This window comes from Chiloscyllium punctatum, chromosome 9 (assembly GCF_047496795.1).
Source record: "Chiloscyllium punctatum isolate Juve2018m chromosome 9, sChiPun1.3, whole genome shotgun sequence".
NCBI classification, from domain to species: domain Eukaryota; kingdom Metazoa; phylum Chordata; class Chondrichthyes; order Orectolobiformes; family Hemiscylliidae; genus Chiloscyllium; species Chiloscyllium punctatum.
Window position 1 is genome coordinate 14,588,417 of NC_092747.1, and position 26,480 is coordinate 14,614,896.

General features: G+C 42.5%; 1 protein-coding gene across 4 annotated transcripts in view; it reads right to left on the minus strand.

The window, feature by feature from the left end:
• Positions 1-3,588: 3,588 nt before the first annotated feature.
• The window catches only part of gyg2 (glycogenin 2), a 72,559-nt gene continuing 49,667 nt past the window's right edge, over positions 3,589-26,480 (minus strand). For 2 of the 4 annotated variants that reach the window (XM_072576898.1, XM_072576896.1), the window contains 4 exons: positions 17,373-17,417; positions 12,107-12,193; positions 10,846-10,890; positions 3,589-3,966 (listed from right to left, as the gene is read on the minus strand). In XM_072576898.1, coding sequence (XP_072432999.1) covers positions 3,793-3,966; positions 10,846-10,890; positions 12,107-12,193; positions 17,373-17,417 — 351 coding nt within the window. In that variant the 3' untranslated portion in view covers positions 3,589-3,792. Of the gene's footprint in view, positions 3,967-10,845; positions 10,891-12,100; positions 12,194-17,372; positions 17,418-26,480 lie in introns of all 4 variants that reach the window. The other 2 variants (XM_072576897.1, XM_072576899.1) reach the window with 2 other exon arrangements.

The window sequence follows — 26,480 nt, forward strand, 5'->3', positions numbered from 1 at the left end:
TGCGTGCATGGAATGAGCTGCCAAAGGAAGTGGTGGAGGCTGGTACAATTACAGCATTTAAAAGGCATCTGGATGGATGGATAAACAGGAAGGGTTTAGAGGGATATTGGCCAAGTGCTGGCAAATGGAACTAGGTTAGGGTATCTGGTCGACAAGGACGAGTTGGACTGAAAGGTCTGTTTCTGTGCTGTACATCTCTATGACTCTAGATTTAACACCGACACTTGCCACAGACAGAGCCATAGCTTTTTAATCTGAGGGGCTTATTTTTGAGTAGTGCGTTTCCAAACAGGATGCTCATTTCAGAACCTGCCCAGCATGGAACAAAATCAGGATGTAATTGAATCAATAAAATGGTATGGTGGCTCAGTGGTTAGGATTGCTACCTCACAGTACAAAGGACCTGGGTTCGATTCCCACATTGGGTGACTGTCTGTGTGGAGCTTGCACAATTCCCCTATGCCTGCGTGAGTTTCCTCCCACAATCTAAAGATGTGCAGGCTAGATGAATTGGTCATGCTAAATTGCCATAGTGTTAGATTTATTAGTGAGGGGTAAATAAGGGTTTCTCTACAGAGGGTCGGTGTGGACTAGTTAGGCAAAAGGGCCTGTTTCCATACTGTAGGGAATCTAATCTAACCTAAAACAACAAATTGCGGAGATCTGAAATATACAAAAGCAAAAATTACTAGAGAGGTTCTGCAGTATTGGTGGACAGAAAACAGTTAATTTTTTCAAGCTCAGTGTTCCTTCCTCAGATAACATTGCATACTTTCAAAAGAGAAGGACATACATGCTTGGTGTCTCTCTCAATAAGCATTTAGAGGTCATAGAGCTGTACAGCACATAAACAGACCCTTCAGTCCAACTCATCCATGCTAACCAGATATTCAACATTAACCATTTGCCAACATTTGGCCTATATCCCTCTAAATCCTTCCTATTCAAGTACCCATCCAGATGCCATTTAAATGTTGTAATTGTAGCAGCCTCCACCACTTCCTCTGGCAGCTCATTCCATACACGCACCACCCTCTGCACGAAAACGCTGCCCCTTAAGTCCCTTTTAAATCTTTCCCCTTTCACCTCTAACCTGTGCCCCCTAGTTTCGGACTCTCCTACCCTAGGGAAAAGACCTTAGCTATTCACCATATCCATGGCCCCTCATGACTTTATAAATCTTTATAAGGTCACCCCTCAGCCTCCGATGCTCCATGGAAAATAGCCCCGGCCTCTCCCTATCGCTCAAACCCTCCAACCCTGGCAACATGCTTGTAAATTTTTTCTGAACACTTTCAAGTTTCACAACATCTTTCCTATAGCAGGGTGACCAGAATTGAATGCAGTATTCCAAAAGTAGCCTAATCAATGTCCTGTTCACTTGATGCCATTCTCCCACCTTCACACTGTAACCCCACACATGATTCCTTTGCTGATAATGGAATCTCACAGAAAGTGATATGTAATAAACACATTCTGACTTAGGTAGACCTTCAGTGAGAAGCATGTTTCTGATTTGCATTTTGTTTGGTGACTATTTCTGGGAAACCATCATTTAAGGCACCTGTTGTCTGCGCAGTCTTATTCAGCAGACAACTCAGACAGCAAAATGATGATCCACACCCTGACTAAGCAGGCCAGGTCATTGATGCAAGTATTACAATATGAATGGCAAAAGCATTTACATTGTCAAAAATCACGTGAAAGTTCCATTCCACTTTGAGGAGAGAATACATATCACCAGGTATTATCACTATGTGCTGCAATAAACTGCTCTGTTTGAAGAAAAAGACATTAAAACAAAGGACGCCAGGTGCTGAAGATCTGAAACAAAAACAAATTGCTGGAGAAACACAGCAGGACTAGCAGCATCTGTGGAGAGAAAGCAGAGTTAACATTTTGCATCCAGTGACTGTTCTGAAGAGGAGTCATTGGACTCGAAGTGTTAAATCAGTTTTTCTCTCCCCCCCCCCCCACAGGTGGTGTTGTCAGACCTGCTGAGTTTCTTCAGCAAATCCTGTTTGTGTCAAAACTCTGCATTGCTAGCCATTGTTATCAGTTTGTTCTTGAGCAGATACCGGGGGAGTTCAGGGAGTAACATGAAAGTATTTACCAAGCAAATGGTGACAGTCTTGCTCCAAACCAAGGAGCCTGCCACATATGCGATGCCAAGGGAACAAGAGATACGATGCAAGGTTACTGAGAGTTGAATGCAGTGTTGCAAATTGGAATGTCTTGTCCTTTTTTCTTTGAATATGCAAATCCAATGACTTCATAGTATTTAGGAAATAAATATCATTCTTGTTTTGGGTTTATTTAATGTTGCAGCACTTATAGCAACTAATTTGCCTGAATTTCAAATGGACTAGCAATCACAGTTCAATAATAATTTAAATAGTGTTCCATAGCTACCAGCCAATGAGAGAGTACTGAATGCAATCTCTCAATCCCTCTTCCTGAATCACAGAATCCCTACAGTGTGGAAAGAGGCATTTGGCCTATCGAATCTGCACTGACCCTCCAAACAGCATCCCAACCAAACCAAGTCCTCTATTCTATCTCTGTAACCCCACATTTACCACAGCTAGCCCATCTTGCATGCCCAGCCCTGCCACTACAGAGCAATTTAGCATGTCCAATCGATCTAACCTGCACATCTTTGGACTACAGGAGGAAACCAGAGAGAACCCGTACAGATATGGTGAGGATGTGCAAACTCTACACAGTCAGCCAAAGCTGGGATCGAACCCTGACCCCTGGTAGCAGAGCTAACCACTGAGCCACCGTGCCACCCAATTATAATCAGTTGCAAGCTGTATTTCCTGGGGGTTTTTTGGCCTTGGGACAGTGAATACCAGGCCAAACTTCAAGATGACCATGTAAATCTGCACTTGCACCAAGTATGAAGGGAAACCAGGAGATAGATAGTGAAGCTGCAGATGCTGGAGAAGTTAGAGTCGACAAAGTGTGGCACTGGAAAAAGCACAGCGGGTCAGGTAGCCTCTGAGGAGCAAGTGAGTCGATGTTTCGGGCTTAATCCTTCATTCCATTAAGGGATACTGGCCAACGGTAGGTATATAGAGTTAGGTCACAAGTCAGCCTAGATCTTATTGAATGGTGAAATAGGCTCAAGGGGCTGAGTGGCTTTCTCCTGTTCCTAATTTCCTCTGAAATTGCTGTCAGGATCAGAGTGATAGCAATAGTGAACACTGTCAGGAAAATATTTTAGAATCGCTATCGTGTGGAAACAGGCCCTTCAGCCCAACGAACCCACCCAGACCCATTCCCTTATTTCTCCACATTTCCCTTGATTAATACACCGAACACTCTGGGCAATCTTTAGCATGGCCAATCCACCTAACCTGCACATCTTTGGACTGTGGGAGGAAACCGGAGTACCAGGACATGGCAAGAATGTGCAAATTCCACACGGACAGTGAGCCGAGGTTGGAATCGAACCCGGGTCCCTGGTGCTGTGAGGCTGCAGTGCTAACCACTGAGCCACTGTGCCGCCCCAATTTGATGAGCACTTAATGACGTAAAACAAGGTTTAAAACAAAACTCACTATACAGTTTAAATGCAACCCATTTAACTAATCAGTAAATGCTTTTTAATAGCACGAAACAATGTAAAAAAAATACACGTTCATCCAAAACCCAAAATCTATATACAATGCAATTTTAAATGGACAGTCAATTTGTTTCTTTGCTTCAGGATTGAGCTGCCATCCTTATTTCATACATAAAGCAAAAGTGTTTCAGCCCAACAGCGCATGATCAACAGCCAACGCACTACTTCAGGAACCGGTCCAACTTTCTCTGAATGTTTACAAAAGCATCCCTTCCCAGATAATCCACATTGCCTTCTTCCCACCTCCGTCTTTCCTCCGCTTCCACGGGCTGGGTTGGCTCCTCATCCAAGGACAGGTCTGCGAGAGAGGCTGCTACATCTTCCTGGTGGGGGGGCTGCAACATACAAACCGAGTCAGGATTCCACCAAACTGACAAAAACGATTGTCAAATAAAGAAAGACAGCTAGGGAGAGAGGAGGAGAAATAAAAATAGCCAAGAGAGAGGGAGAAGGAAAGAGAGAAGCCTGGGGGAGACAGAGAGAGACAGAAGCTGGGGATGAGAGAGAGAGAGAGAGAGAGAGAGAGAGAGTGGAGGTGGGGACAAGGAGAAACTGGGGTTGGAGGGGGGAAGAGAGAGAGAGAGAAGCTGGTGTGGCGGGGGGGGGAGACAGAGAAGCTGGGAGGCTGCAAGAGACAGAGAAGCTGGTGTGGGAGGGCGCAGGGAGGGAGACAGAGAAGCTGGGGACGAGAGAGAGTGTGGAGGTGGGGACGAGAAGAAACTGGGGAGGGCAGAAAAGAGAGAGCGAGAGAGAGAGAGAGAGAGAGAGAGAGAGAAGCTGGGTGGGTGGAGGAGGAAGAGAGAGACGGAGAGAGAACCTGATGGGAAGACATTGATGCTGGGGAAGAGAGAGAGAAGCTGGAGGGGTTGGGGACAGACAGAGAAGGAGAAGCTGGGGGAAGGGAAAGAGACAGAGAGAGAAACTGGAAAGAGAGAGGGAAGCTGGGAAAGAGAGAAAACTGGGGGGGGGGGGGAGGCGCAGAAAGAGAGACAGATAATAGGTGTGTGTATGCGAGACAGAGTGTGTGGGAGAGCATGCAAGGGAGAGAGTGAGAACGGAAAATAATACTTTTTCTGCTGACACATATCACAGTAATGCATTGCTTTTATGACCAGGCTAATTTATGCTGCAGTGTGCAGCCAATGCATTGCAATACAGTAGAAAAGAAACATAGTATTAACTCAAGACTTCCCATTGATATCTCTAAGGGCACCCTAAATTAAGAACCTGCATTTACTGAATGCCATTTGGTATCTTCATGGTGTTTGAATAACAACTCCTCAAGTGCAATCCACATCGCACTGAGGGTAAAGACAGACGCCAAGTTGCACACAGAAATCTATTCCAAGGACCATGGCAACCAGTTATTTATGATATCAATCAGTAGTTAAATATTGGTCAGGGACACCAGGCCAAACTATTCCAGGCAACCAATTATTCATGATATCAATCAACAGCTAAATATTGGCCAGGGATAGCAAAACTCCTATGTCTTTCTAAACAAGTGGGAAGGACTTCATCCAACAGATGGCACTTCTGAAAATATGCACCAGTACATCACTCCCACTCTAACGTGTTAGCCTAGATTGGAATGAAGCTCTGGAGTGTTCGAGTTACTGAAAAAAAGAGGTATGTTGCCAAACCTTTGCTTTTTGTACACACCAGTACAAATGGAAGAATGCCCAATTTCAAATTTGGTGGCACAGTGGCAAAATCAGTAATCCAGACCCCCAGGTAAATGGACAAATCTCATGAGGGTATCTGGGGGAATTTAAATTCAATTAATAAAATCTGGGATTGAAAGTCAAAATTATTATAGAGATGTACAGCATGGAAACAGACCCTTCGGTCCAACCCGTCCATGTCGACCAGATATCCCAACCCAATCTAGTCCCACCTGCCAGCACCCGGCCCATATCCCTCCAAGCCCTTCCTATTCTTCATATACCCATCCAAACACCTCTTAAATGTTGCAATTGTACCAGCCTCCACCACTTCCTCGGTCAGCTCATTCCTTACACGTACCACCCTCTATGTGAAAAAGTTGCCCCTTGGGTCTCTTTTATATCTTTCCCCTCTCACTCTAAACCTATGCTGTCAAGGTCTGGACTCCCCGCCCCCAGGGAAAAGACTTTGTCTATTTACCCTATCCATGCCCCTCATAATTTTGTAAACCTCTATAAGGTCACCCCTTCAGCCTCCGACGCTCCAGGGAAAACAGCCCCAGCCAGTTCAGCCTCTCCCTGTAGCTCAGATCCTCCAACCCTGGCAACATCTTTGTAAATCTTTTCTGAACCCTTTCAAGTTTCACAACATCTTTCCGATAGGAAGGAGACCAGAATTCCAACAGTGGTCTAACCAATGTCCTGTACAGCCGCAACATGACCTCCCAACTCCTGTACTCAATACTCTGACCAATAAGGAAAAGCATATCAAATGTCTTCTTCACTATCCTATCTACCTGTGACTCTACTTTCACTCCTGCACTCCAAGGTCTCTTTGCTCAGCAACACTCCCTAGGACCTTACCATTAAGTGTATTTGTCCTGTTAAGATTTGCTTTCCCAAAATGCAGCACCTCGCATTTATCTGAATTAAACTCCAGCTGCCACTTCTCAGCCCATTGGACCATCTGGTTAAGATCCTATTGTAATCCGAGGTAACCTTCTTCGCTGTTCACTACACCTCCAACTTTGGTGTCATCTGCAAACTTATTACCTGTACCCATAGAGTCCTACAGCATGGAGACAGGCCCTTTAGCCCAAGCTAGTCCATGTCGATCAAAAATGTCCATCCACACTAACCCCATTTCCCGGCACTTGGCCCATATCATTCTGATCCTTTCCTAGCCATGTATTTGTCTAAATGTCTTTTCAATGTTGTTAATGTACCTACCTCAATGGCATTCACCCTATCCATGTCTCCATGGTTATGGAGACAACCATCAACGATGATTGTAAATAGTGGTCTGGCTCACCAAAGATAATAGGTAATGGGCCATGGTCCCAGAGGAGTACATGGCTGCTCTCCCATCAGAGAGACACAACTGGTGGTTGTTTAACCTGAAATCCTTTAAACATTCATAACCAGAATCACAGTGAAGGTGGTTCTCCAAGAGCGCAACAAGATCTTGATCAGGTAGTCAATGGGCCAAGGTGTGGCACATAAAGTTTAATTTCGTTAAATGTAAGGTGTTGCATTTTGGTAAGGCAACTCAGGGCAGGAATTATACACTTAATGGTAGGCCCTGGGAGTGTTGCCAATCAGAGATACCTAAGAGTGAAGAAATCTTTGCCAGACATCTTGGTATCTTGTGTAGCCCAACAGTAAAATATCATTTGATAATACCCCTTTGAAGTGTGCTTCTGTGGTTTCTTTAACATGGGTTGTGCCAGGGCTGGGCAAGATAGTAGTTGGGTTGGTGGAGGGGGCAGGGATTTGGTCAAAGCCTGGACCACTCGTGCCAAGAAAAATGGCATAGTTGCTTGAAATGGGGGCATAGGTAGGCAGGGCAGTGAAGGAGGTGCTTGGCACACATGCCTTCATTGGTCAGATCATAGAGTATAGGAGTTGGGATGTCACATTGCCATTGTACAAGACATTGCTGAAGCTACTTTTAGAGTATCGCATTCAATTCCGGTTGCTCTGCTATAGGAAGAATGTCATTATACTAAAAAAACTGCAGAAACAATTTCCAACTGTGCTGCTGGGACTGGAGGGTTTGAGTTATTGGGATAGGTTAAGTAGGCTGGGATTTTTTTCTCTAGAGCATAGGAGGCTGAGGGGTTTATCAAATCATGAGGGGCATGAATAGGATTGAATAGCCAAGGTCTTTTCCCTAGGATGGGGGAGTCCAAAACTAGAGGGTTTAAAGGAAGATTTAAAAGAGGCATGAGGGTCAACCTTTTCCATGGTGTATGGTGTGTGTATGGAACAAACTGCCAGACGAAGAGGTGGAGGTGGCTACAATTACAGCATTTGGACAAGTACATTGATGGGAAAGGTTCAGAAGAATATGGGCCAAATGGTACTAGTTGGTGCAGACGACTTGGATCGAAAGGTCTGTCCCCATGCTGTATGATTCTACGACTCCATTATATAACTGGGATAAGATGCTGATTTCTCAGAGCTCTCTCTATTCCTCCAATTCTGCCCTATTGCACATCCCCATTTCTCACTCTGCCAATGGAGACTACACTTCTATCTGCCTGCACCCCAAAAACCTTGAGACTTGTCTATTTCTCCACATTCCTTTAGGATGGTACTTTGAAACCCACCTTTGCAACCAAATCTTTGCCAGACATCCTGGTATCTTGTGTAGCTCACGGTAAATATCATTTGATAATACCCCTTTGAAGTGTGCTTCTGTCGTTTCTTTAACATGGGTTGTGCCAGGGCTGGGCAAGATAGCAGTTGGGTAGGTGGAGGGGCAGGGATTTGGTCAAAGCCTGGACCGTTAGTGCCAAGAAAAAATGGCAGTGGTATTTGGCTACAGCAGCAAAGATAATGCAAACACAAAGACTTTCAGGAGAGAGGATTAAGGGATGGAAGAAAAGATTGTGGAACAAAGATCTGCACTTTAATTTCTGTTCTCCTGATGCTGGCTGGCTCACTGCATTCCCCAGGTTTTGATTTACTTTTCATGCCAACAGGTCCAGAACCACAGCTGACATTAACTTGCTCATTCTCTTGAGGGGCCAAATCGATATTCACATTAAAAAGTTGGCCTCAAAGTAAGAGGCGGGTAAAATGACAAATGGTGTGGTACATGGGTGCCTATCTACAGAAATGGTTCAAATTTATTCTGCTTCGGGTTTTGGCTCAGTGGTCATGTGAACAATGGCATTGTTTCAGTAGTAATCCCCTGGCTCCTCACCTCTCACTCACAGCCGTTTGAGTGTTTTAGGTGTGTCCCCTGTCCCCCCCACTGTGTTGCAGTTTGTCATTTTCTATACGTTAGCCCATGTGATGCACGCTGTGGAGAGTCAGTCACTTGTTAAGTCAGATAGCTCGATGATTATTAGCAACACCAGTTATGATTCCAAACTGTGTTAACATTTCGAGTCCAGTGACCTTTCTTCAGAACTGATTGCAGTTAGGAAAGGTTGTATTTATGTTGATGGTAGATGCCAGAATGGAAAAGGAGGGAGTGGCTCAGCAGAGAAGGAACCGAGAGAGAACACAAGCAAGACAGCACGAGAGTGCAAGCGATTTCAGGATTGTTGATAGTAAGCCAGGGAAGTGAAGATGCTAGATAATGGGAACTATGAGTAGTTGAAAATGGATTGACCATGCTGAAAGCAACCCATGACAGGACAGGAACTGGGTTGTGGGGGTGGGTAACAGACATGGAAGGAAATTGTCATGCTCTAAAATGGTTAAAGTTGAAGTTGAGTCCTAAAGGCTGTCATGTCTCCAAATATCAGATGAGGTGTTGCTCATCCAGATAGCATTGCAGATTGTAGATACTTTGCATGAATGTGTTCAGATACATAATGACACACCTCTGGAGCAGGTGAGGCTTGAACTCAGGCCTTGCAGCTCTGAGGTAGGGTCACTACCTTTGTGTCATATAAACAACATTGTAAAAAGGTGAACATTTGCTTTTTCTCAGAGCAAACCCCAGCACCTCTAAAGCTCTCCCCATCCTGGTCCCAAATTAGTCTTGCCCTCCTCCCACCTCACAAACACTCAACAACGAACCCTCCTCCTCAGCTGAGATTACATGCGAGTTGGCGTCACCGTGGGTCCTAGCAAGTCTCTACTGATTCCCGGATGCCTGGCCACCACCATTGCAACTGCTACTCTACCCCACAGGTGGGAAGACATATAGACCCACATTCCTCATGGGCACAGTCTCACTGTTATAGTGGGTGGCACGGTGGCACAGTGGTTAGCACTGCTGCCTCGCAGCGCCGGAGACCCGGGTTCAATTCCCGCCTCAGGCGACTGACTGTGTGGAGTTTGCACGTTCTCCCCGTGTCTGCGTGGGTTTCCTCCGGGTGCTCCGGTTTCCTCCCACAGTCCAAAGATGTGCAGGTCAGGTGAATTGGCCATGCTAAATTGCCCATAGTGTTAGGTAAGGGGTAGATGTAGATATAGATGTAGGGGTATGGGTGGGTTACGCTTCGGCATGGCGGTGTGGACTTGTTGGGCCGAAGGGCCTGTTTCCACACTGTAAGCAATCTAATCTAATCTAATCTAATCTACAAGACTCTGGTCACAATGATCCAAAACGTGCTATCGTTTCTGATCCACCAAACCCACAAAAAGAGAGTTTTTGTCTCAGTGGTAGTCTCATGGCCAGAAGGTGCAGCAAATGGGTGTGAACCCCACTCCACAGACCCTGAGCAAAGAGAGACTAGGACTTCAATTCTGAATTCTAGTTTAACACTCTGCTGAATAACAGTGTCTGGTGGACCCCAGCTGGGGTACTGTGTGCAGTTCTGGTTACCACAGTACAGGAAGGATGTGAAAATGCTGGAGAGGATGCACAGGAAACTCACCAGGATGTTGCCTGGGCTGCGGTGATTCACCTATGAGGAGAGACTGGGGCTATTTTCCTTTGAGCAGGAAATGGTTCAGCGGGCAAGTGATTGAGGTGCGCAGAAGTTCTGAGGGCCACAGACAGGGTAGAAAGGAAGAAACATTTACCCTTGATAGGGGGATTCAATAACTGCAATGCGCAGGAGGTTTAAGAGAGGATTTAAGATAAAAGTTTATTCACCCAGTATGGTGGGTGTCTCAATCGCACTGCCTGAAAAGTGTGATGGAGTTGGGAACCATCACAACATTTAAAACTACTTAGATGAAACATCATAAATAGCAAAAACAATGAATAGTCAAGAGCTGGAAATGGAGATTAATGTACCTCGGTGCTTGATGATTGGTGTAGGCACTTTGGACTTGAAGGCCTCTATCCATGCTGCAAACCTCTGTGACTCGGTGGGTGTGCACATCTCAAAATATCAATGACTGGAGACTGTACATCCTCTTTGCATTTGCAACTGATACCCCAGTCAGCCCTATTCCATACAGTCATTATGGCACAGAAGGTGAACATTCATCCATCAATGCCAGTCTACTAATCAGCCTGTGAATCCTTCCCTCCTACCTTACTGAGCCCTTCCTTCGAGAATAGTGAAGATATGTACAAGCAATGGAAGATTTATTTTTTAAAAAGCCTCAATTCTACATTGTGAAAAATACACTTACTGGTTTACTTGGCTCAGGTGTGTCAGGAGGTATAATTTCAGTTTCCTAAGTGAAAGATTGAATAAACAAATCAGTATCCACATTTTCAAAATAACCTATGATTTACAGGATTGATTAATTGGTAGTTTTGGCCCAGTTTTCCAAAAGTACCCTGAACCAAGCAGTCATGAATTGAACTGAGATGAACGTTTACATTTTTCTTCTTATTTATGACTTCAGTGGTATGGCAACATCTAAAACTTACATTTTTGTAAAAATATACATGACAATAAATTGCTATTCTGTTCGAATTCAAATTCCAATTTTCACCATATTAGGTTCTGTGACTTTAAACTGGAGCTATAATGCTGACATTTGGCCTCTCTGTTCATATACATTTGAGTTATTCGAGAGAATAATCTTGTGTTTTGGTCAGTGATTGATTTAATTACTTGTTGCTATTGGCAATCTGGCCTTGGCACCTACAGAGTCAGTGAACTACTCCAGGACAGAAGGCCTATACTGCAAAAGAGCAAGAGTATGCTATTCAGCCCCTCAAACCTGCTCCGCCATTTAATAAGATGGTTGTTGATCAGTTTATCAAATGCATTTTACTCCAATTCAACTCAGCAAGTAGTAAATATTTTGCTGGAGATGTGGAGGAGAGGTGGGTGAGGGACCTTGTGAAAGATAGGGACAAAGCATAGCATAGTTTTGTTTTTGGTCAAGGACAAATGCATCTGAAAGAATGACACGGCAAGGGAATTTTAAAAAGTGAGCAAGGTCAAATAAAGAGGATGGATCTGAAGTTGGCATGCACTGATCAACATAGCTTCAGTAACAATTCTGCCTCAATAGACAGCAGCTACCATGCTACGTTCTGTATCAACTACAACACAACACTGGGACAGTTACCACCGAGTTAGCTGTACTCCCCAGACGACAAACATGCACAGCATTAGAATTAGATTGTGACATAGATGGTTAAGAGGGAAGATCAGGGAGACACAATTGAGTAAGTCAAGCAGTACTCTTGTCATGACGCCCAATACTCAACTGATATGGTAACACAGTCTGCTTTACACAGTATCAGTTCACAATCTTTGATTAGAGGGATTTTTAAGGCAATTACACCTAAAAAGTTTGTATTAAACTCTTAGTGCAACATTGTTGATTAACATGCCCAAGCATTAGAGAGCAGGTTAGCTTATTTTGTAAAAGAGGCTGGGTAATTGAGAGGATTGATTTACGCGGCTAGTTGCAGTCTGATATTCACATGTACCATCTCCAAAGGCGTCGTAAGGGGTTCAGCAAGTAACGGCACATTCGGTTCTGTTACATTGTCATTAGGTATATATGCAAAATAGTGCTGTTGAAAATAAAGGAGAATGATTTGTAAATGTTATTTTATCACACCGGGCTTAATCTCTACCATGCCATTTAATTGCTACAATATATAAATGTCATATTTTTCTTTGTTTAAAAAAAACAACCAAAAATCAATTCAGATTATAGATTCTTGCAACATTGCTACTAAGGTTTCTATGCATATTTAATGTTAGAAACTAAAGGAGATCAGAGGACAAACATTTTCACCTAGAGAGTGGTAGAGTTATGGAATCTACAGCCTGAGGTGGTGGTGGAGGCAAGTACTCTCATAACAGTTAAGAAATATCTGGATGAGCACTTAAAATACCAGGACACAATTGGCGATGGAACAAGTTCAGGTAAGTAGGATTAATGTAATTTTATACATTTTAGTCAGCATTGACACGGTCTACGGAGTGTCACAGTAGCTCAGTGATTAGCACTGCTGCCTCAGTTCCACGGACCCAGGTTCCACCTTCAGGTGACGGTGTGAAATTTGCATGTTCTCCCTGTGTCTGTGAGAGTTCCCTCCATGTGCTCCAGTTTCCTCCCACAGTGTAAAGATATGGAAGTTAGGCGGATTAGCCATGGGAATTACAGGGATAGAGAGCATTGGGTGGTCATTATGGACTAGAAGGGCCGAATGGCCTGCATCCATACTGTAGGGATTCTATGAATGGTGAGCTGAGGGCCTGTTTTTATGCTGTATGACTCTATGATTAAAATAATGCTTTAGCTTAAGGACAGTTTATCAATAAGCCACTTAGTGACCAAATTAACATTGTACCTCTTTGCTCAGTATGAAAGCTGGCAGTTCTGTGCCAAGACAAGCAGTTAAAAAGCAATTAGAAAGTTATAACAAATGCTAGTTTTGACATTTTCCATGATAACTGTGTCCCAAACCAGGTGAAGTATGAAGCTTTACCCTCAATGGCAGACAAACAACGAACAACAATAGGCCATTTGAGCCTTCTCCACCATTCAACATGACCTTAGCTGGTTGGATCTTAACTTCAACTGTACCTTCTTGAATAGTCCCGATAATCCTTCTTCCCCTTGGTAATTAAGGATCTACCCCTTGATAATTAAAGATCTTTCTACTTCTGCGTTAAAAATAAAGATTCTGCCTTTTCAGAATGGAATTCCAAAGACTCTCAACCCTCAGGAGAGAAAAAAAATTGCTTCTGCATCTCTGTTTTAAAAGGACAGCCACTTATTTGTAAACCCTGACCCCTAATTCTAGATTATCCCACAGAAGGAAATATCCTTTCAACACCCACCTGGTCAAGTCCCCTCAAGATTTTGTATGTTTGTCACATCTGACTCTTCTAAATTATAGAGGATACAGGCCTAGCCTATCTGCCTAAGCCTTTCTTCAGAATACAGTCTGCTCTTTCCAGGTAACAGTCTAGTAGATCTTCTCTAAACTGCTTCCAACACATTGTCATCTTTCTCAGAGTACGGTGGCCAGTACTGTACACAACACTCTGGATGCAGTCTCACCAATGCTGAAGCATAGCCTCCTTAATCTTGCATTCAGTTCCCTTCGCAACAAACCAGTACATTCTATTAGCTATCCTGATTATTTGCTATACCTGCATACTAACCTTCTGTGATCCATGCACTTGGACTCACAAATCTCTCCACAACAATATCTCATCATTCAGATAATAAGCTGCTTTTTTTTTATTCTTTCTGCCAAAATGGACATTTACTCTATTTGACAGATCTTGTTCTTGATTGTTACTTTATTTACAGAATACAGAATTACACGTGTCCTCACTACCTGACAACTGCCCCATGGAGCCCTTTGGATTCTTTTGATATATCTAACTTAGCCTGTTAAACCAAATTGATCCAACGTTTAAAAAGTGATAGCACCAATAAAGACACTGTAACAAAAGACAGAATCCCACAAGAAACTTACCAAGTTCAAATGAAAAACTGATTTTAGAGGGAGTTGATGCACTACAGCTCCTGCAGTGCCCACAAGTCATGGCACAGTCTCTCTTCTTACTATTTCAAGAGATCATTTAAAGTAAGGCACACAAATTAAACCAAAGGTGGAGCAAATTAAACAGCCCCCTTAAGAGCACTTGAACCCTGGACCAAAATCTCAAAGAAAACTTTGTAGGGTAATTATGCATGCCAGCTCCTGTTGGACCCATTGTCACCTTTATATTATCTTAATTAAGCCAATCAAACAGAACTAAACTAAACAAATGAAAGCTTCTTAGAAATGGACACTGTAATGAAAGAAGATTCTAAAAGAAAGCTTACTAATTTAAAGTTTGGTCATGGGGACAGTTTTTGGAGAAACTCATGAAACCAGGACCATTTCCATTTAGAAGGTCAGGGACAGCAGATACATGGGAACACCACTTCCTGCAATTCTCTTCCAAGGCACTAACCATCCTGACTTCTAAATATATTGTATTCCTTCAGTTTCACAGAGTCAAAATCCTGAAACTTCCTCCCTAACAGCATTATGGGTCTACCTACAGCACATGGACTACAATAGTTCAAGAAAGCAGTTCACCACCACTACCTCAAGTGCAACTAGGAATGGGCAATAAATGCTGACCCAGCCAGCATTGCCCATGACCCATGAGTGAAAACAAAAAGCCTACTTATAACTGCTCTCCTTATTTAAACAATTTTACTGTGTATCTTCATATAATTAACATATTATTAAACACAACATAATCAAAAGTGCCATTTGGTTCGACTAAATCACAAACATTTAATTTTATAAAGTTTAAGGTGGCTGAAAAAGAAACTTATTTTTGAATAACTTTGCTTCGTGATTGGGTTATAGAGGTCTTTGAAGACAGCATTCTTCAAATGCATTAACATTTTGAGTCAGTGAAAGGGCACAGACTTGGAAGTTTGTCTCAAAGAAGTTCAAGACTTGGAAAAGGTATCGAGTTTGGATACCGCCATGTCTTAGCACACTCTGTTTAACTTCAGCATTGCTTCCACACTGTTGTGGAAATTCAAATCCCATTGTGACGATAATCAATATTTTTGTAACAGTGCATGAGTGTTTATTGATATATGTTCATGCAAAGGTAACTCTACCAGCTCCAATTTACTCACTGTAAAGTAAGCAACTTAACTTGCGTTCTGCAATCAATTGTGCAGTCTCACACATTTAGTTGTGAAATAGACTCAAACTTTGAGTCAGAATCTACCAACACAAATAACTCAGCTCGAATGGGGATCTCTCTCAGTCATTCCACAATGAGACATATGAGAACTCACTTGCACAAGCAGTCAGGATAACTACATTTGGGTGAGCTTGATAAACGCAGGCAGGAACAGAATGGAGTATCTTGATGGGGCTGAGATAAAGGAGGGGTGGGAGGAAGCTGGTCTAAAGCATAAACACTACTTCAGCCTTGTTGGCTGCTGAGGCAAATATTATTACAATGGATGCAAGAATCCTGTGTGAAGGGAGATCAGGGAGAGTGAACAGAGATTCCTAGTGGGGCATGATTGAAACAAAAGCACACGTGAGACAATGTAAATTGCAAAATATAGAAAATGGTGGAAGATGTACAGTAATGGAAAAATAATCTGTTGATCATACAGTGGTTGGACAAGATGACGTCTGACAGAGGCTCTCAAACCCACAGACGTGAACTTTTTGCTGCACAGATGCTGACTGAAGGCCTTTGGGATCTTCTGTCCAATGAACAGGACATCAGGTCATGACCTCTCGAATATCTGTATCTCCCAAAGGAACCTGCAAGTTAGATAGGAGGATGGGGGAGATTGACATTGGCAAATAGGATACAGCTGCTGAGGGCTGGGACAGTTGAAGGATGATCATAAAAGTAAAGTATGGGAATGGGGGAGGGGATCAGCTGGCCAAATAAATGGCCCAGACAAACAAAGGCCAGCGAAACATGCACCTTCCCAGCCCACTGCCTTCTTCCACAGCATACATAGCTGAGCCTTGGGGCTGTTGGTTATATTAGGGAATGCTTTGCAGAATTAATGCGCAGCACGGTGGTTAGCACTGCTGCCTCACAGCGCCAGAGACACAGGTTCAATTCCCGCCTCAGGCAACTGTTTGTGTGGAGTTTGCACATTCTCCCAGTGTTTGCGTGGGTTTCCTCCGGGTGCTCCGGTTTCCTCCCACAGTCCAAAGATGTGCAGGTCAGGTGAATTGGCCATAATAAATTGCCTGTAGTGTTAGGTGTAGCAGAATGGGTTTGGGCAGGTTGCTCTTCGGATGGTCAGTGTGGACTTGTTGGGCCAAACCAGCATCTTGTAGACAGAATTGCTATTGTCACTGACTAAACTGCAGTGTATTTCCAGAACTTTCTGTTTCTCTGTCCGAAGAGTTGTTCTGAGAGGAAGTGAGGACTGCAGATGCTGGAGATTAGAGTCGAAAAGTGTGGCGCTGGAAACACAACAGATCAGACAACATCCAAGGAGCAGGAGAGTCGACGTTTCGGGCATAAGCCCTTCATCAGGAATGTATGCCAACATTAAACCTATTAGTCCACCAGTCAATTGCAAGAGTAAAGAAAGCTCAAAGCCAACATTGTGATAAAAGTGGGCAATAAGGGTTTTGATTCGCAATTGTCACTTTAATCAGTATAAATCCTGATTTTTGTACAATCGATAGATGATGATGATTAAAGTTTTAGAATGTCTTTATACATACAAATTGCTAACTATACATGCTGCAGATATCCACAAAACATTGGACCACTTTAAAAGGGGTGAACAGTACAATTCAGCACTCCCAACCACTATCACCAGGAATATCACGGAATCTTCTAGAATTGAAGATTAGCCTCCAGGATACAGCTGCAAGAAACCCAGGTCAAAGAACATTGATTTTATAACCTATTTGGAAAGCTTCTTTCAACCTTCTCATTTACTGTAAAGAAAATATTGGGACATGAGGAAGGAACGCTGACTGTTTCACCAATTGTCAAGGTTACTGCAATTGGCTAACAAAGCAGTCGTCCCCTTCCTCACTGGCCAGAGAACACAGCCAGGTGATGGAGGATTCTTTCAGGAGGAGAACATTCAGTCTGAGCAGGAAACCCAGTCTGCCACACTTGCAGGTAGAGTGCACAACGAGCATCAGAAGTTATAATGTAACACACTTATAAATTATTTGAGAATTTTAAAAAATGCCTCAGCAAATATATACTTACATGTTTGGTTAACATGGAATGGCCAGCGGTTATCTTTTCTCTTTTCTGAAATGGAAAATTGTGCAAACAATTTTTTTACTAATTTAAATAAATTGATTAATTTAACCTTTTAAAGGTTATTTATGACTTGCAGTAATTGAAGTAAATAAATTATATTCTTATTTTTCTTAACTGGTGCTACATTCATAGGCTTTCAAGACTTTCCATTTTCTCTTCAAAACTGAAAACCAATGGTCCTTGCCTGAGGTAAATTCCACCTCCTGTCGGTCTAGCACTGCAGACACAGCACCCAAAACCGTAATGAAGTCCCAGTTGGCAGAGGCCTGGGCATGGCCTTATTGTTGCGCTCACCAAGACCAGCTGCTAGAATTGAACAGAAGCAACTCGAGTCGGAAAAGGGCCAAAAACGTTGTTACTACGTGCTCAGCTACTGGTCATCATCCAATAAGCCTTGCATGAATGTGACGTGAGGTTAGCATCCATTTTCCAAGACTGAAGAGTCTGTTGGCATTCACCACGAAATCAAATGCAAGAATACATCCTTCATGGGATAGAGTGAAAAGGTATTGCTACCTTCAAACCAAAGCTTGACTACTGCTAGTATTTAACTAGAGGTCAGGGGAGGAAATATTAGCAAAACCAAGAAGTTCATGATGTTGGAGAGAAAACAAATTAAGCCATTCAGATATTGTTCTAGTGCTAATATCACTAGACTGGCAACCCAGAGGCTCAGATTATGCTCTGCAGACATGGATTCCAATCATTATGGGCTGATGGGAGTTTAAACTCAATCAATAAATCTGGAATATAAAACTAGTTACAGTAATGGTGGCCCTGAAGCTATCATTGGAGAAAGAATCAGACTTGATATTCTCATCCAATATGGCATTTCCTTAGTACAGTTCTGAAAAATCATAGCTGACTCAGGACACTGATTCCATTTCTCTCTCCACTGATGCTGCCAAACCTGCTGAGTTCCTCCAGTATTTTATTTCATAATTCCAGCAACAACAGCTTCATAATAATAAAACAACACACTATCACGCTAAGAACCCATTGGATGAACTTATGACTCTTAAGGAAGGAAATCTGCTGTTCTTACTTGATCAGGCCTGCACGTGACTCCAACCCACAGCATTGTGAGTGACTCTTAATTGCTCTTTGAAATGGTCTAGCCAGCAACTCAATCAAATAGCAATAGTTTCTGGCCTTGCCACTAACATCCATATTCCACGAACAAATGATGAGATTGTGCAAAATGTAACATTACTATTTTTCAAAAGAAATCTATTAGGATTTGACTGTCATCGCCCAGACCTTCAACTATTGCCCATCCCTAGTTAATGAGAGAATGTAGTAGTCGACTCAGCTTTCTATCTGTGTGGGACTGGAGTCACATATAAACCAGACCAAGATGGGAAGCAGGTTCCATTTGCCTGAAGACATTAGTGGTCCAATTAGTCATTTGGTTGTTGTACAATGTTCCGTCAGCGTCACATCACCTTTACAGTTACCAATTCTTCATCCACTGGATTCAAATTCATCAACAGCCAGAGAGTGAGACTCTCTGGATTGTTAAGACTCCAGTAAGGTAACCACTTCAATGCCTTGAAGGAGACCGAAACAGTGACGATATCGAGCAGGAAGGGAAAATGGCTCTGAAGCATTGTGACCACAAGACAAACAAACAATGATTGTAGCTAAACAGCGGCCTAATGTTTAGACCACTTGAGAAGAGATTTAAAAGTCAAGCACCTAGTTCAGGCAATTTTTTTTTCAGAAAAAACTAAAAAGCCTTCAGAAAAGAAACGTTACCCTGAAATGTAAAGAGACCACCACAACAAAAAAAAAATGACACTTTCCTAAACCAAATAGAAGGCAATTGAGGTGGACTGTACAGTGTACTTTCACAAACAAGTCGCAAGTATTGCTGAATAAAACAGAGAGGTTGTCAAAGTTTTTGACCTGCACTGATACAGGACTGTCAAAGATTTAAGCAAAGATTCAAAAAAACAAAATTAATTTGCGTTGACTTTGACTTATCAATTTTTTTTAAACCTCATTTGTATTTTATTTTTCTTCATGTTTCCAGTGCATTGGCATTCAGATGCTTAGATAACCTTTGCTCCCCACATTTAAAAAATGCTGTTCATCTTTTCTTGACTTAACTCAACCTAAATGGAAAATAATAGAATAGAAATGACAGTGTGGCCTTCTAGAGCATTTCTGAAAAATAATTCGCAAATTGTATTAGTCATGGTTACTTACTGATGTCAGATGTTGATGTGGAGGTGCCTGTGTTGGACTGGGGTGGACAAAATCACAAGTCACACGACGTCAGGTTATAGTCCAACAGGTTTATTGTAAATCACAAGCCTTCAGAGCACTACCCCTTCATAAGATGAAGGCTTCACCTGATGAAAGAGCAGTGCTGCAAAAACTCGTGATTCTCAATAAACCTGCTGGACTATAATCTAGTGTCATGTGACTTCTGACAATGCCAGATTTTGCACTAACAATCAAAAAATGTAAGTCAGTAAGTAAAAATAACTGCCTTTACATTAAATATTAGTTATTCCTTTGGTAAACAGAAATCAAATTCTCAAACTGCCACAGAGGGATTTTAAATGCTTGTGATCCAGATTATGGCCAGTCCACTAACAACTACACGGCTGTAGTTTTTTGGATATTGGTTGAATCCTGATGACCAGTCAGGTCCAGTTGAGGTTATACCCATAAAGCAGACTGAATCAGAATCACAAAAGATGTGCAGGAGAACGATTGCAGGTGTACAGTCATTCATCAAATGTTCCCATTCTTACCTGGCATACACGCACAGTATGACCTACAGGCTTCACCAACCAACCTTATATATTTTAAATACAAGAGACTGTGACCATTTGAAAAAAAACAATTACTTCTAAACGGTTTCATTAAATGCAGTGCGTGATGTTGATAGCTAATGTTGCCAAGTATTAGATTGTCAGCTAATTCTATTTTGAAACCTAAGTGGGTTGTTGAGAGGATTGATTTACGAGGTTAGTTGCAGTCTGATTCTCACATGTACTGTCTTCTGAGCTGGCTTTCTGGTTGGAAGGGTTACACCATATCTAATAGATGCAGGTATTGGTAATTTCTGTTAAAAGTAAAGAAAAACGATCTGTAAATCTCAATTCTTCACATCACATTTGTCTGTGCTGTGCCATATTGTTATTGCTACTGCACATAATAATAGAAAGGTTATATACTACAGACGATGAAACCCAGATTAAGATGAGTTTCATCTTTGTATCATTGCCACTACACTCTGTGGAGTCTAACTTCTATGGTAAGAATCAGGGAAAAAAACAAAAACTTAACCTCAGGATAGTTTTAATAAGTTGCTCCACAGGTGGAAAGTGGCATTGTGGAGGAGCTACCAGTTACAGTCTCAGTGTATAAGAAAAATACATGAACATATTAGGAATAAATCATTTATCCCTTTAAGTGTGTCTTGCTAATTGATCTGATTGTGGCCTCTCATACACTTTGGCTCCCATTTCATTCAAGAATCTCTCTAACCCCAATTTCAAAACATTCAAAGACCCTACCTCAATGCTCCTCTTGAGAAACAAATTCCACAAACTAATGACTCTAAGAGACAGCATTCCTTCACACTGCCATCTTAAATAGGAGTCCCTGTAGTTTAATGTGTTCCTCAGTTCAAGTCTCCCTCATTGGGAGCAGGGGCTTGACAGGCTGCATAGCCAGAAGCTGACAGGGGATACCTGAACAGCTTTGACTTGGGAGGTGGGTTTGGATGGGTCAGTCTCACAATATCGAATCAATCATTTAGGATGGACAAGAGGAGAAATATCTTCACTCCAAAGGCACATGAATCTTTGGTATTGTCAATCCTAGAAGGTTGTGAGTGCTGCTGGGTCACGTCTATTTGAGACCGCGATAGTCAGACTTTTTTGATCTTTCAGACTACCATCAGATGTCGGGAGAGAGTGGGAACGTGGAGTCATTTGAAACTGTATTGAATAGTGAAGGCAGCTGAAGGGAACATGGGTCTTACTCTCTCTCTCTTACTGTAGATCTTCTTAATCCATCGAAAATGACACAGGAAAATTCCAAAACTTATGCCAGAATTATGATAAATACTATTTTCAAACTAATAGAGATTGAAGCGAATTGACCAAAATAAAATCACCAACATTTATATTCATCCAGTTTGCCTAGCAATAAAAGTATATGAGGTATCCTTTGAAATAAGCAATGGGAACAAACAATACAGACAAGTGCCCCAAGCCATACCCACCAGTCAAATAGCAGGACAACGTAACAGTGGTTTCTGTTCGAGGCTGTGACCCCCTAGTCTTAGTTCCACCTGCTAGTGGAAACAACCTTCCTGCTTCGATAAGATTCCCCCATCACATACAGGTCTGATCAGGTAAGGACAGCAGATTTCCTTCCTTAGATTAAAAAAAACACCCAAGCCAAAAGTCAACTGGTTTCTGACCCTGACATTCCTTGGACTTTTGCTGAGGCCGGCTCAGAGTATGCACCACCAGAGGCCAGACATTAGTTAAGCCCATCCCTATGGCACAGTGTTTCAGTGATTAGCACTGCTGCCTCACAGCGCCAGGGACCAAGGTTCAATCCCATCCAGAGACCTGGGTTGAATTCCACCCTCAGTCGACTGTCTGTGTGGAGTCTTCACAGTCACTCTGTGTCTGAGTGGGATTCAGCCGGGCACTCCAGTTCCCCCCACAGTCCAAAGATGTGCAGAACTGGCCATGTCAAGTTGCCCACAGTGTCCAGGGATGTGCAGACTGGGTGAGTTAGCTATGTGGAATGCAAAGGAAATGACAGAGATGGGGCAGGTCTGAGTGGGATGCTCTTCAGAGGGTCAGTGTGGACTCGATGGGCCAAATAGCCTGCTCTCACACTGTAGGGGATTTTATAGCTCGGACCCAGATACCCCTCCCATTTTGAATTGGCCAGTTTGTTCACTACACATTCATTTCAATTACTGGTTGGAATGGGACCGTTTTTGCTGAAATACACATTTCCAATTCTTCCAAACCTCATCTTTTTGAAACCTGCTCCCCAAACCCTCCCATCCCCTAAGCAAAAGGGTTAGGCTTTAAAAAGGTTCTAATGACTAAATCGCTCAATATGTAAATGGTTCAAGTCCATCAGCACCTCAGGCAGGGACGAAAAGCACATGTGACACAGCAGTTTCCACAGTGTTGATCTCTCAGATAACAGTGTACGGAAAGCTCTGCTCTGACTCCATATAGAGCCTGCTGTTAATCGACAAAGGACCCATTTATCTGGTGTGTCTGGTAGGCTTATGTTAGAGGCCAGCAATACCACAGTGCATGTGTCAAATTCTACCACCTTCCTAAAAACCCTCTGAAAATATTGGCATTCCCAGGGGTCTTCTGCCAATGTCTGCAGGATCTTTTCAAATATTAACACATTCTTGGGATTCCCGACAAATACAAACAGACCCTCAATTCACTCAAAAGCCTTGAATGGAGATTTCCTGCTTCTTTCACCCCAACTAATTTCACATTTTAATTATGAAACATATGATTCCTTCCAGTACCTCCCAATTTAATCATGCATCACAAGCCTATTTTACTTGAGGGAGAAAACACTAATGGACATTAAATAGCAGAATATATTCAATATTACTGTTAATATAAACAAACTCCCAGGAAGAGAACATCAGAGAAAAATATTACACTGGTTATCGTCTGATTATTTTGCTCACCATGTTGTGGTGGGAAAGCGGGTTAATCAAACATCTTGTTCAAGTAAAACAAAATGACTGTCTGAGGCATAGGATGGAGATGGTGGTTAGCACACTGGCCTTTCATCCTCTGGGATTCAAGCTAAAATCCAAGAATTTCTATCAAGGATTGATGACACATACAATGATCACATGTTAAATGAGAAAAATTCAATTGTATGTCCTGGTGACTATGATTAAAAATAATGCAGAAATCTTTGTTCAAAGGGTAAAAAATACAAAGTATTCAGGGGAAAAAAAAATTTGCAGATGTTTTGTATCGATTGAAACAGATCTGACAAAAAAAAATCAATGCAATGCATTTTTGCTTTTCAGAAAAATGGGCATTTTTTAAGAATTGGATTTACGGCCACCTGAGAATTTGACCAAATGGGAAGGGAGAGGATGAGGTCTTGTATCAGAGTAGGCAGCATTCCGTCTCTGACTCAAAAGGCTGTATATTCAAGTCCTACTCTACAACGTGATGGTAACGGACCTGGAAATCTTTCCAAAAACGCCTGATAGCAGACAGTAGGTATGGGAGAGTTTCCTAGTCAGCCATGCTGCAGAAGGGAACAGCAAACCACTGCAGTACCCCGGCAGGCATAGTCACAGATCAGTGTACATGGCCACCAAAGCCCTCTTAGAGCAAGGTAGCTGAAGAGAGGGGGTACTGGAATTATACTGATGCAGTACAAACTTGTCTGAGATTGGGTGAATCCAATACTCTGGCCTCTGTTTTAACCCCTTCTACTCATCACTCCGCCCCACATTCCCCCAGATCAATAGTAGCCTACCCCGCGAGGAGGGGCTGTTGGAGATATTGAGTCTAGACTGCATTACTTTTATTTCTTCCTCGTGACATTTTATACAGATTGGCCTATGTGGAGTGACTATAACGAGGTCAACCAGCTGGAGCTCATGGAATGAATTCCCTGATTGGATCAGATTAATTGCTCCAATCAGGGAGACCTGGTTGACATAAAACGATGAACGTTAGGGATATTGAGCCCCGGGAATTCCTGACTCAGAGAGAGGCAGTGCTATTGTCAAAGACTATTCATTTGTCAATAAAGGGTGATTGATAATGGGATGCACTTTGATACTGACAGCTACTGCCCTAGTATATGTGCAAAGGGTTAGATCACTCATACTGTGTGGGCTATGATGAGGTCCATGCTGGGCCAGTATTGCAATAGAAGCCAGAACATGGTTTTGAAGCACTAACTGATCCAATAAAAGTCCTGGCTGAATATGAAGCAAAAAGAAAAACTCCATGCACGAACTCCTGGGATTCCTCCATCACATCTCCTCCCCATTCCATTTTCTGCTGCCACAGTCTCCCATGGAGTCAAGCAGAGGAATCTGGCTGGGTTTGGGAAAGTTAACGGGAACAGTTCAAGGAGGGCCAGCCAGCAAGATCCGTCAGAGGGGTGTGTCTGCTCTTCCAGCCTCCCCACACAACACAAAGTTCGAGGAACCCCTCCCCTTTCAAATTCAAGTCATTTGCAACAAGGTGCAGGTAACCCTGGCTATCTGAACACTCCTATGAAACCTTTTGTAAGGCAAAAAGGCATAAAATGATGCAGCATTATTTTATATGGGAAAAAGTTCGCCTTTTCTCATACAAGTGAAAATCCCCTTCAGATTTCTTTTGGTTAGCGAAACCAGCTACTAATGTAGTAGTGAAGTGGCCTAAAGCAGACTTTCGAAAAGCAGGGGATACCTGCTTTAAATAGGGCAAGAAAAATCATGAAAGAACACGCAACTCACTTTTGTGTGGTCAACAGACAATTAGTCACATTTTACCTACCCAAATTTCAGAGTTTCTTATTTAAACACAAGAGAAATGTGCAATTGTAGCCCATGTGATAAAGGGCACAATTCCACACTCTCAGCATGGCCTACAAGTCTAGAGTGGGCCAGCTTGAACCTACCTCTCCTGGACTCAGCTCCCTGCCAGGATATCACCACCTAGAAATTAAAAGCACCTCAGTTTCTCACTGCCAGACAGATGCTTACTTTTTTAGCTGCCAATGGGTCAGGCAACAGCACATTTCTCTTCTAAATGAAAGACAGTGCAAACATAAGTATCTATTCATGTCATGGTTTTCAAAACAATTTTTGCAACTTACAGCAATTCAATAAGGAAATTTCCACTTTTTAAACAGATCGGGTCTTTCGTTGTTACCACAAAAGATTCGCTTCTGCTGCTGTCTTCACCATCCCCTTTAGAATTGAAAACCAAAATGCCCACGCCCATGGTCAGTTAGGGGTACATGTCCCCAATGTTCAGGCCAACTCTGCAGTTGAGCTCTTATAATTAGCTGGAGGGTTCACCTTCCTTTCAACCCGAGCAGAAATTCTTGGACACTGCCCTGATGGGAGTTGAGCCGATGCTCTGTGTAAGATCATTTGTCCAACAGTAAAGCTGAAGTTCTGTACAGTCATCATCAGCTTATAGCAACTGTGTCTCATTTCACAGTAATAAAAGCTGACCATTAGGTTACAAGTGAGACCATCAGCTTGCCCTGCCCCCTCACCAAGGTGAGTCTGCAGAGAGTAAGAGCTTATCTGGAATTTGATCGGATTGCAATAAACCCACAAGACAAAAGTTGGGTAGCAATTAAGAACCAACAAAAAAAAAGGCAAAAATTAGAAATCTGCACTCTACTTCATAGATCACAAATTGCTTAAATAAAACTAAGAGCAGTCGATACTGAAGATTGGAAACAAAAACTGCGATTGCTTAGAAACTCAGCAGGTCTGGCAGCATCTGTGGAAAAAGAAACAAAGTGAACGTTTCAAGTCCAGTCACCTTTCTTCAGAACACAAAAAGGGTCAATGAACTCCCAAACGTTCACTCTGTTTTTCTCTCCACAGATGCACTGGACCTGCTGATTTTCTCCAGCACTTCTTGTTTTTGTCACAGCAAATCCCTGTTGGGTGCAATTTTAACACAGAGTCAATTCACAGGAACGCCATTAATCACGCCTCCTGTCATGAAACGGTTACAGCGCAAAAAGAGGCCATTTGGTCTATCACATGTCTGTCGGCTCTCTCTAAGTCAGGTAGGGCCACCTACTCCTCTGTCTTTTTCCCGCAGCTCTGAAAATTGTCTTCTTTTCAGAAAACTAGTGCCAATAGAAACCTGTCTACTCTGTCCAGACTTCTTAAGATTTTGAACAGCTTGATCAAAATGCCTCTTAAGCTTTGCTCCCCAAAGCAGAATAGTGCTAGCTTCTCCAATCTATACACATAACTGAATTACTAGAATCATTCTTGTAATTATCCTAAGCATCTTCTCAGCAAACTGTCTTATT